This window comes from Salvelinus sp. IW2-2015, linkage group LG37, assembly GCF_002910315.2.
Source record: "Salvelinus sp. IW2-2015 linkage group LG37, ASM291031v2, whole genome shotgun sequence".
NCBI lineage: Eukaryota > Metazoa > Chordata > Actinopteri > Salmoniformes > Salmonidae > Salvelinus > Salvelinus sp. IW2-2015.
Genome location: NC_036876.1, coordinates 5,896,659 through 5,907,901, shown reverse-complemented (window position 1 = coordinate 5,907,901; position 11,243 = coordinate 5,896,659). Strand labels below are relative to the sequence as shown.

The 11,243-nt window shown below is 42.5% G+C and overlaps 2 protein-coding genes across 3 annotated transcripts in view; one reads left to right on the top strand and one right to left on the bottom strand.

Moving 5' to 3' along the window:
- Positions 1–3,882, top strand: part of ponzr1 (plac8 onzin related protein 1) — a 13,578-nt gene extending 9,696 nt beyond the window's left edge. For both annotated transcript variants that reach the window (XM_070437942.1, XM_070437941.1), the window contains 2 exons: positions 268–419; positions 1,070–3,882. In XM_070437942.1, coding sequence (XP_070294043.1) covers positions 268–419; positions 1,070–1,210 — 293 coding nt within the window. In that variant the 3' untranslated portion in view covers positions 1,211–3,882. The remainder of the gene's footprint in view (positions 1–267; positions 420–1,069) is intronic.
- A 454-nt stretch (positions 3,883–4,336) lies between these two features.
- The window catches only part of LOC111960272 (uncharacterized), a 14,792-nt gene continuing 7,885 nt past the window's right edge, over positions 4,337–11,243 (bottom strand). The window contains exons 3-7 of the mRNA XM_023982193.2: positions 7,334–7,686; positions 6,886–6,951; positions 5,458–5,541; positions 4,777–5,192; positions 4,337–4,544 (exon numbers count right to left, since the gene is read on the bottom strand). Of these exons, the coding sequence (XP_023837961.1) occupies positions 4,337–4,544; positions 4,777–5,192; positions 5,458–5,541; positions 6,886–6,951; positions 7,334–7,686 (1,127 nt within the window). The remainder of the gene's footprint in view (positions 4,545–4,776; positions 5,193–5,457; positions 5,542–6,885; positions 6,952–7,333; positions 7,687–11,243) is intronic.

Below are 11,243 nucleotides of genomic sequence, written 5' to 3'. Positions count from 1 at the left end.
CTCACACGCTGCCTGCTGCTATTCCTGAGCAAGCTCTGTACTAGGTGGTGCCCGATCCGCAGCTTGAATCAACCTTAGGATCACGAACGTCCTGACGACACTTGTAAAATGCTTGTAATTATACTTCAGTATTCCATAGTAACATCTGACAAAAATATCTAAAGACACTGAATCAGCAAACTTTTTGGAAATTAATATTTGTGTCATTCTCAAAACGTTTGGCCACGACTACGTTGACCTTCAATTGTGTGTGTATGTGTCTCCCAGGTTGYTGTGCCTTGTGGTGCTTCCCCTGTTTTCAGTGTCAGACMGCCTCCCACTTCGGCTGGTGTCTCTGCATGCCCCTCCTGGACCCATGTGCYTTTATGGCTGTCTCCTGCTGCATGCGCTCCTCCATGAGAGAACGCTACGGCATCCAGGTAGGAGCCCTGCGAGAGGGTGGGGGTGCCGATCGGGGAGAGCAGGGAGGGGGAGGTGAGAGTGGAGACAGGGAGGGGATAGGTGGGTGGTGGTATCCACAGCACCCACATCCGTTGCTATCCACAACGTCTCTTACTTTCCTTTCTGAGGGGAAATGKTTTTGGAAACTACCAGATGTTTGAGGTGTGAATAAATATTATTGGTGCACTTTTTTTGTTTTTACAGCTTTTTCTTTTTTGTTGCATTTACATTCTACACCTATTTAACATACATGGCCTTATTTTTTTACACACTTACATAGCGAAATACAGTTATTTGATGTACATGACATCTGGATAGATAGCACTTAAAACACATCCGGTATACATTATACAGTATAGTGTTTCCAGTCTGTTATAGATCATGGGCTTTTAAACCCACCCCAATGCTGTTGTTCTTAGTGTTGTTATTGCCTTRATTACCCTTTAAAAATAACACTGAATATGGAATTAAACTCAACCTTTTCTCTCTCCTTCCCTGAACTTGTGCTACACCCCCTATTCTTCTCTCCACCTCTGTCCTCATCCCCTTTTAACTCTGTCCTGTTGACATGTTCTTGTCCTCTGCTTTCATTTTCTATCCATCTCTCCTTCCTTCTTCCCCCTCTCAGGGTTCGACGTGTGGAGAYGTCGCATTGGTGTGTTGCTGCTACGTCTGTACCTGGTGCCAGATGGCCCGTGAGGTTAAGACGCAGACCACATCAGGCCCCCAACAGGTTCACGTGGTCACCCAACAAGTTCRCATGGCTTAGGACCCCAAAATGAGGGTAGGGACTAGATGGCCAGTCTAGAAGGGTCTTAACTGCTGAGCAAGTGCTTTACTAACTTTTTGTTCCTTATAATGTTTAAAGGTTAAGGATAGGGCTTACAGTTTGGGTTTGTGGTTGAAAAATTACACAATTTCATAATTTCTAGCATTGCCAAATAGTGATGGCCAAGAAAGAGGGCCATATCGGGATAGAATACCATTCCAGTCTATAGCAAACATATGTTGAATGTACTGCATACTTCAGATGTGTCTRTAGGAGAGACATTTTATATAATTTACTCATCTCATAGTAACCATTGAATGTTAATCTCAGGCTTTAAAACATTGATTAAATTTTACAGTTTTAACATGTAGACTACTTGTCTTTCTTGCCAACTTTCACTTGTTTTTTATGACTAGCCCGACTTTGCTGATAGTTGCTCTATCTGAGAAAAAGTTTGGTCTATTATGACTATTTGGTTGTCTTACCTAGCTACTAAAGATGAGTACTCTAGATAAGTGTTAACCTTTCTGAACCACCCATCCCGGATCCGGGATAATTGTCATCAGCAACGCTGATAGCATAGGCCACAGTCAAGTAATATTACTAGAAAATATTCATATTAAATGATCACAAGTGCAATCTTGCAAAACACAGCTTAGCCTTTTGTTAATCCACCTGTCGTCTACAGATTTTAAAATTATGCTTTACAGCGAAAGCAATACAAGTCTTTTGTGTAAGTTTATCGATCGCTCGACAAAACATTAAGTACACTTAGCATCAGGTAACTTGGTCACGAAAATCAGAAAAGCAATCAAATTAATCGTTTACCTTTGATGATCTTCGGATGTTTCACTCACGAGACTCCCAGTTAGACAAAAATGTTCCTTTTGTTCCATAAGATATTTTTATATCCAAATACCTCTATTCGCGCGTTATCTGAGAAATCTACAGGAAAAAGCGTTCACGACAACGCTGACAAAAATTCAGATAATGTCCATAATGTCCAAGAAACATGTCAACGTTTTTTATAATCAATCCTCAGGTTGTTTTTCAAATATCTATTCGATAATATATCAACCGGGAGTGTTGGTTTTTCACTAGGACGGGAGTAACAATGGCCGCCTTTCTCTGTTGCGCACAACTCACTCTGAGAGCCCCCACCTATCCACTTACGCAATGTGATCGTTCTCGCTCATTTTTCAAAAATAAAAGCCTGAAACTATGTCTAAAGGCTGTTGACACCTTAGGGAAGCCAAGAAAAAGGAATCTGGTTGATATCCCTTTAAATGGGTAATAGGGATGCATAAGAACAGAGATGTTTCAAAAACATAGGCACTTCCTGATTGGATTTTCCTCAGGTTTTAGCCTGCAATATCAGTTCTGTTAAACTCACAGACAAAATGTTGACAGTTTTGGAAACTTTAGTGTTTTCTATCCTAATCTGACAATTATATGCATATTCTAGTTTCGGGGGCTGAGAAATAGGCAGTTTCAAAATGGGTACGTTTTTAGCCAAAAAACGAAAATACTGCCCCTACACTTAATTTAAGTGACTAAAATGTACTGTAAATGTAAAATGCTTGAACCATGATTCAAATGGCAACAACATTTCAAATTGAATGTTATATATAATGATAATATATGCCATTTAGCAGACATGCGTGCATAAATGTAACGTACCAGTGGTCCCGGGAATCGAACCCATTATCCTGGTAGCGCCATCCTCTTCCAAATGAGCTACAGCGGAACACTGTTTTCTCTGTTGCTTTGTCTTTGATTTCACCTGCTTGTTCAATAAGTGTTTTTAAATAAAGCATTTACACGTCTTACCTTTACAAAGTTATTAGAAATTAGTATTGGTGATCCTTTTGTGTGTGCATGTGTGTTACCGTCAACAGTGTCCCACAAGATGTTCAGTACATTTATGACATTTATCTGTGACTGGACTCCAAAGAGGTCTATGTGTACTGTATCATAAAGCAGCATATAGTGAATGACTTACCTGTTTTCCTTTTTGAAAAAGTTAAAGATTAACATAAGTTAATGTGCAGTTAAGTTGAACTCTGAGAATGTAAAAAGAAAAAAAGAAGATTTCCAGATAAACGTTTTATTTCAACGGTTTCAATCAAGACAATACTATATGTTTGCTCTCATTCTTCTTTGCTCTCTCCATCCATTGTCTTGGAAGTGCAGCATTGGCACAGTAGAGAGCTACACACACACACACACACACACACACACAAGCATTTAGTATCAGATCACAGAAAATGGTGCATGCAACAGTCGTACCAATAGGTAACACACACAGACACACTCACTCCTACCTACCTGTTGGGTGTCAGCTTGGTAGAGGCAGAGCGGACCAGAGTTCCTACTGCTCCCAGCCCCTCCAATTGAAGCCCCACTTTACCGAACACAGCAACTGCCTGTCGAGTCCTGACATACAAACACACACACGTGCTCTTACTAACACACCTCACCCCAGAGCCCACTTCTGCTACTTGCTATTACTTCTACTATTACTTGTTATTGTTGACTTGACTCTCCATTGTTATTATTGATAATTGATTAATGTACTTCTTTGTTGAGGGCGCTAACACGTAAGCATTTCACTGCACCTTTTATCCATGCTATAAACTGTGATTGTGACGAATAAATGTGATTTGATTTTAGCCAAATGTTTCACCAAACAAGCCTTTTGTTTTCAGCATCATATTCAGCGACCACCATTTMATTTGGTTGCATAAAGAAACACTAATAAAATAGTGATAAGACTTGAGGAAATGTGGTTGTTTTCTTTTAGCTACCAGTCCTCTGCGATGGTTCAGAGATGATGATAATAATCGAAAAGGGCAAATAAGAACAGACTCGTCTCAAAATGTCTGCTGACTTCTCTTTCTTCCTCCGAAGCCTCTCCCTGGAGGCCTCAGGTGACCCCTTTTTACCATACCGTTCCCTCGCTTTCCTTCCCTTTGCTCTCATTTGTTGTCTCACTCTCCTCTTTTTACACCCCCCCCCCTTCAATCCCCATCTCTAACACATTTCCAACTGTCCAGATCTTCTCTTGCTCCTCCACTCTTTTTCTCACAAGGTATGCCTCCCTTTCTTTCTCTCTGCCCCCCCCACTCACATCTCAGTGACATTGTTGGATTGCTGTCTGATAGCTTCCAGCTGTGTGCCGACGTCACTCTGCTTCTGTCTGTCGTGTCTGTCTCTCCGCCAGTGGGACACCAGGGTACCCATGTCCTTCTGGAAGGCCCTCAGCAACCCCAGGGTCTCCCGGTGCTCCTGGCGCCCCTCCTCATAGGCCACGCGCAGGTGCTCGACGTCCATCCTATAGGGGGTTAGAGTTTAGGGGGGAGAAGGCCACATACTGTAAATCAATCTTTTTCATGAAACTGGTGTTTTTTTGGTTTGCTGAATATGGTGAAAGGAAATGTAAATGTGCGTCTGTGTCTGTTTGTCTTTGTGACTTTGAGATTCTGTATGTAATGAAAAGCGCTGTATAAAATACATCTATTATTATTATTATTCTGACTGGCTGCCTGCATCTATACTGCCAATACCTCAGGTCAGTGATGGCATGGAGGGCTGCTGCCCTCTCCTTCCCCCGCTGGGCACAGCTGGTCAGGGTGGCGGTTCCAGGGCTGGTGGTCCTGGGGCAGCAGTGGCCCTGGGTCAGGGTGGCGTTGGCCTCGGTCAGGCAAGTCTCGGATGGGCGGCGCGCCACGGCACAGTGAGCCAGGCAGTGGTGGTGTGTACACTGGGACAGGTTGGAGGGCACCTGGTTCACCTGGGAGGTGGAATGGATCTTGGTGGGGGCGTCTGCCGGCAGGAGAGGGTTGGCGGAGTGGAAGAGGGAGTGAGAGGGGCGGTGGTGGGTAGTGGAGAGGAGGTGGTGAGTGGTCGGTATTGGGGTTGGGTCCAGGGCTTCGTTGCTCTGAGCCTCCACCAGGCGTTTCAGAAGAGTCCGCAGTGTTTCCTGAAAATAACGTACAAACCTGAAAATCTAGTATAGAATGAATTCATTTAGCTACAGCAGAAAAACTTCTGTTAAAGGAGCATTCCATGTACAGTATACTGTATCTATTTGGAATTTGTCTCCAGCATGGCATATTTAGCAACATATTTATTCCTCAGTCATGAGAAAGCTATCAACGCTAAAAACACTTCATCCCTCTTCACATTTGCCATGGTCTCCCTCTCTCTCTCTTTCACTCCTCCCTTTTTCCACCTCCTTCTTTCACCTGGACTGTGACCACACTGCAATGAATTAGCTCCATCTTCCATTTGACACTGTCGCTCTCTCTCTCCACTCCCCTGCACTCCTCCTATGAGAAAGGGAGGGAAGGATGTTAACTATTATTTGCATCCGGGAAAGACCTGGCAAGATGCCAGCACTACGAGCTGACAGAGGAGTTAGTAGCGAACCCACATCTCCACACACATCTGTTGAGGTTAAAGGTTCACTGCAGCCATATTCAWGTCAATATCAAAGATTTTCTGGGTAAGAATTAAGTACCTTACTTTGATTGTTTAATTAAAATGGTCAAAAGGAAACAAAAATAGATTCTTATCAAAAAGCTATCTCTCAAGATAGCACTGTCTGGGAGTGGCCTGAGTGAGGGACCTAATTGGAGGAGCCTAATGGGTGGGATATGTAACCTGAAAACRAACTATTATTGTCAGAGACGAGGGCAAACTCTTTATTGGTCTATTAACTTATATCGTCTGGCGATGTCGTCAGCCGGTCCAAAAACCCCACCTGTGCAAACAAGCTGAAATTTCAGTCTTTTCAAACAGCTCTAAGACCAAAATGACATTATCATAATTTTCACATTTTACAATATTATTCCAACTTCATAGTGTGGAAATATACACTGAATGTACAAAACATCAGGACCACATTGTTAATATTGAGTTGCACCCCCTTTTGCCCTCAGAACAGCCTCAATTCTTCGGGGCATGGACTCTACAAGGTGTCGAAAGCGTTCCACAGGGAGGCTGGCCCATGTTGACTCCAATGCTTCCCACAGTTGTGCCAAGTTGGCTGGATGTCCTTTGGGTGGTGGACCATTCTTGATATACATGGGAAACAGAGTTGCAGTTCTTGACATACTTAAACTGGTGTGCCTGGCACCTACTACCATACCCCGTTCAAAAGCACAGAAACACACACCCAATCCATGTCTTAATTGTCTCAAGGCTTAAAAATCCTTCTTTAACCTGTCTCCTTCCCTTCATTGACACTGATTGAAGTGGATAAGGGATCATAGCTTTCACCTGGATTCACCTGGTCAGTATATGTCATGGAAAGAGCAAGTGTTCTTAATGTTTTGTACACTCAGTGTACAGTATATAAAACACAGGAAAAACATATTTTTGACTGCAATGACCCTTAAAAAATCTGAACATTTTCTGAGAAGGAACTTGACAGATTTTATTGTTCACACCAGACCTGAGTTCAAATAGTATCTGCTATCGTAAAGAAACGTTAACTGCAATTGATTGAGCTTGCCCGGCACAATAGAACCAACGGAATAGTCCAAAATGTGCAGAACCCGCCCATCTGACACTCCGGACAGGCTCTATCAGATGCTCAAAGTATTTTAAAGAAAACCCAATACTACTTGAACCCAGCCCACAGTTTTAGTTGCTTTCTGTCTGTTACTCACCTCTAGTTCATACAGACAGTGGGTGATCTCAGAGGGCACTAGCCTCTTGGGTAAACTATGGAATTCCTGCAGGGACAAAAGCCATAGAAAATACAGAAACAAACAAGACAAMGGTTTCTTATAATGCTGCAGAATCTAAAGCCAGGGGAACCACAATAGTATTCAAAGCCTTGCCACATATTTTTCACTTCCTGGGTGGTGGATGTAACCATTGCAAATGTAAAAACACAATAGCTTCAGCATCGAAATTGCGCAKTCAAACAACCTTAATGATAACAGTGGATTTTCTTTTAAGTTTTTAAGTACTTTTACAAGGGCCTCATTGAATAACATTGAATGGGAATAACTTGTGTAACTCTCACCCCATCCTCCATCAATATGTACCATCCACATGTCTCCCAATATGTTAAAGCAAACAACCCCAAACATCAGTTCTACATTGCCTGACCTGTAGGTACTTTGATGGGCTCTCAGTTGAAGTCCCCTCCACATCATGTCTCTTTTTCCTTTTCTCTTGACTTGCTTTGAGGTTTACCACCATTAACCCTTCCTCCTCCTCTTCCTCATCGATGGACTCAAGGGACCCCGAATCCTCATCATCCTCAGGGTGCAACTCGTTGGTGCTGTCCCTGGCGTCCTGCCAGTTCTCCTCGTGCTCCGTGCCCAAACTCTTTTTTCCGTCGCTGCACTTCCCCTCCCCACCTGCAGGCAGCGCTATGTCCTCCAGGGAGAGCCGGCTGCTGTGGGAGCTCCTGGGGTTCAGGGTGGTGTCACTGGTAGGCTGGAGCTCCACTCTAGAGTCTGATAGAGAAGGGGAAAGGTAGTCTATTATGTTTCATGGGCCAAATCTGGTTTTGAACAAAAGCCTCCACACTGCGGCTCTTCAGGACTGGAGTTGTCCACCTTGATTTAAACTTTCAATAATGTCCAAATCTCAAATGACACCCTATTACTTTAGTAGTGCACTACTTTGAAGACAAGAGGCTCTGGTCAGTAGTGCACTATATAGGGAAAAGGATGTCATGGTTTTAGATGACATGGGTTAAAGTGTAAACCAGGGTGGACAACTTTGATCCTGATGAGTTGTGGTACACAGCATGTGGGGAACTGGAAAATACTAGCAGAAACATGACAAGGCTATAGGCAATTGCATGCATGCACGCACGCACTTAGGCCTGCACACACACACACAAATAGACATGCCACCCTGGGTCCTCTCCAAATACTACCACTTCACCATCGAGAGCATCCTGACTGGTTGCATTACGGCCCGGTACCATGATTTAAACCACATGGAACCTTGCACATGACTGACTGACATGAAAAKATGTTTGCTGGCACCTAATTTTTAATTAGATTTTTTTATCACGGATAATTACAAAAAAATACTCTGATCATAAACGKATCCAGAAAATTGCACATATCCGTTATGATACTCGTTTTGTCCGACTACTCGGCACACCCCTAATAAGGTCTGATACCAACAGGCTCGTCTCTGCTTCAAGCCATCTGCTGAACACTTGAACTGRACTGACCACCTGCTCTGATTCTCTACACCTTAGCGCAGATGCATTCGCTCACACACACTCCCACACAGACATCAGGGTTCTCCCCAAAGAATATAAGAGATAGTGGTGAGCGGGTCAACGGTTTGTTCACCCGCTCCCGCACACACAATTGCTAATAACCCATCTTCAACCGCCTGACTATATGTGATAAAGTGAAAATCTGAAGCCCGCACCCGACTCTAACCCGCAAAATATAGAAAATGAGCTGTAGGCTACAGCCAGAGACAGTGGAATGATTTTTTGACCGGGGTTGCAGGATTATTTTGTTGTTGCCTAATTTAGATATGTTTCTGCTTATAATTTCCAATATTTTGGCCAGCAACTTGTTAGTCAAGTTGTCTGTAATTAGATACATGCAGCTTCTCCTCTGTCATTATACAGTATGTTGCACTAGAAGACTAAATAAACCATTGCTCACCAGAAGAATGTCATAAATGGTCGAACGAATGCTTCAATCTAGTTGACATCAGTAAAGTTCTCTATCATCTCTGCTTTTTTGTGTGAAGCAAATACATTTAGGGACCAGGAAGAAAATGCAATAACAGAAAAACAAAGAAATAAGAAAGATTTTCTGTGCAAAATTTCCAAATGAARTCAGTGAGACTGGTTGTAAGGAAATAGAAAGCTGTGAAAACAGCCCAACATGTTTGTGATAAGATTTCAGCTTGGATTCATATTTTATGTGGTTGATATAGGYCTACTATCAGATTGTATAATGCTGATAAAGATATCACCTCTACAGATGGTCCCTAACTGCCATTCACATTCTTTCAAGATGCTGAATGAAAGAAATAATGTACATTTGGTGTATAATTTTACTGCAAGAAATTCTGCAGGAGTTAATATTAAGACTATGTGAGAGGTTATAGACCTACAGTCAGTGTCCAGATTTCAGTTTCCATTTAACCAATCGGAACAGTAGGCTACAGTTCCCTTGACATAGGCCTATTTGAAGTCCTAATCTTGTGACTGTCAAATGTGTATAGTGCCTCACAATCATCACACACAACATCGCACTGCTATCATCCCCTTTAACCACTTCACCAAATCTTTCCCAAACATGACTTTTCTGGCCCTCTCTTCTCTTTATTTTCAACTCTTCATTACACAGCTTTTCTCTTATTGTATTAAACTCCGACATTGGCCTTTTTTCCTCTGTGGATCTACGTTAACTTTTTCTGGATGTTCCCAAAAGCATTTTCGCGATTGGCATGTAGGCTAACACAAATAGCCTATTACGTAGCCTATATATATATTTTTTTAAGTGTTTTTAAAACTGCCACCCAAACTGGCCTAAAATATAGCCCTTTATAATGTCCACTTACAGTGCATTTGGAAAGATTTCAGACCCCTTGACTTTTTCCACATTTTGTGACATTACAGCCTTATTCTAAAATGGATTAAATAAAACAATTTCCTCAGCAATCTACACACAATAACCCATAATGATAAAGTGAAAACAGTTTAGACATTTTTGTTAATGTATTAAAAATTAAAAACAGAAATGCCTTATTTACATAAGAATTCAGACCCTTTGCTATGCGACTCGAAATTGAGCTCAGGTGCATCCTGTTTCCATTGATCATCCTTGAGATGTTTCTACAACTTCATTGGAGTCCACTTGTGGTAAATTCAATTGATTGGACATGATTTGGAAAGGCACACACCTGTCTATATAAGGTCCCATAGTTGAYTGTGCATGTCAGAGCAAAAACCAAGCCATGAGGTTGAAGGAATTGTCCGTAGAGCTCCGAGACAGGATTGTGTCAAAGCACAGATCTGGGAATGGGTACCAATACATTTCTGCAACATTGAAGGTCCCTAAGAACACAGTGGCCTCCATCATTCTTAAATAGAAGAAGTTTGGAACCACCAAGACTCTTCCTAGAGCTAGCAGCCCGGCAAAACTGAGCAATMGGGGGAGAAGGGCCTYGGTCAGGGCGGTGACCAAGAACCCGATGGTCACTCTGACAGGGCTCTAGAGTTCCTCTGTGGAGATGGGAGAACCTTCCAGAAGGACAACCATCTCTGCAGCACTCCACCAATTAGGCCTTTATGGTAGAGTGGCCAGACRGAAGCCACTTCTCAGTAAAAGGCACATGACAGCCCTCTTGGAGTTTGCCAAAAGGCACCTAAAGACTCTTAGACCATGAGAAAAAAGATTCTCTGGTCTGATGAAACCAAGATTGAACTCTTTGRCCTGAATACCAAGCGTCACATCTGGAGGAAACCTGGCAACATCCCTACATTGAAGCATGGTGGTGGCAGCATCACGCTGTGGGGATGTTTTTACTTGACACATTGGAAAGAATTAACAAAAKAATTGAGCAAACTAGAATGCTATTTGGCCCTAAACAGAGAGTACACAGTGGCCAACAGGACAACGACCTTAAGCACACAGCCAARACAACGCAGGAGTGTCTTCGGGACAAGTCTCTGAATGTGCTTGAGTGACCCAGCCAGAGCCCGGACTTGAACCTGATCGAACATCTCTGGAGAGACCTGAAAATAGCTGTGCAGCTACGCTCCCCATCCAACCTGAATGGGAGAAACTCCCCAAATACAGGTGTGCCAAGCTTGTAGCATCATACCCAAAAAGACTTGAGGCTGTAGTCGCTGCCAAAGGTGTTTCAACAAACTATTGAGTAAAGGGTCTGAATACTTATGTAAATGTGATATTTCTGTTATTTAATTTTTTATACAGAAATTAGCAAAAAAATCTAAAAAACGGTTTTTGCTTTGTCATTATGGGGTATTGTGTGTAGACTAATGAGGGGGAAATGATTTCAT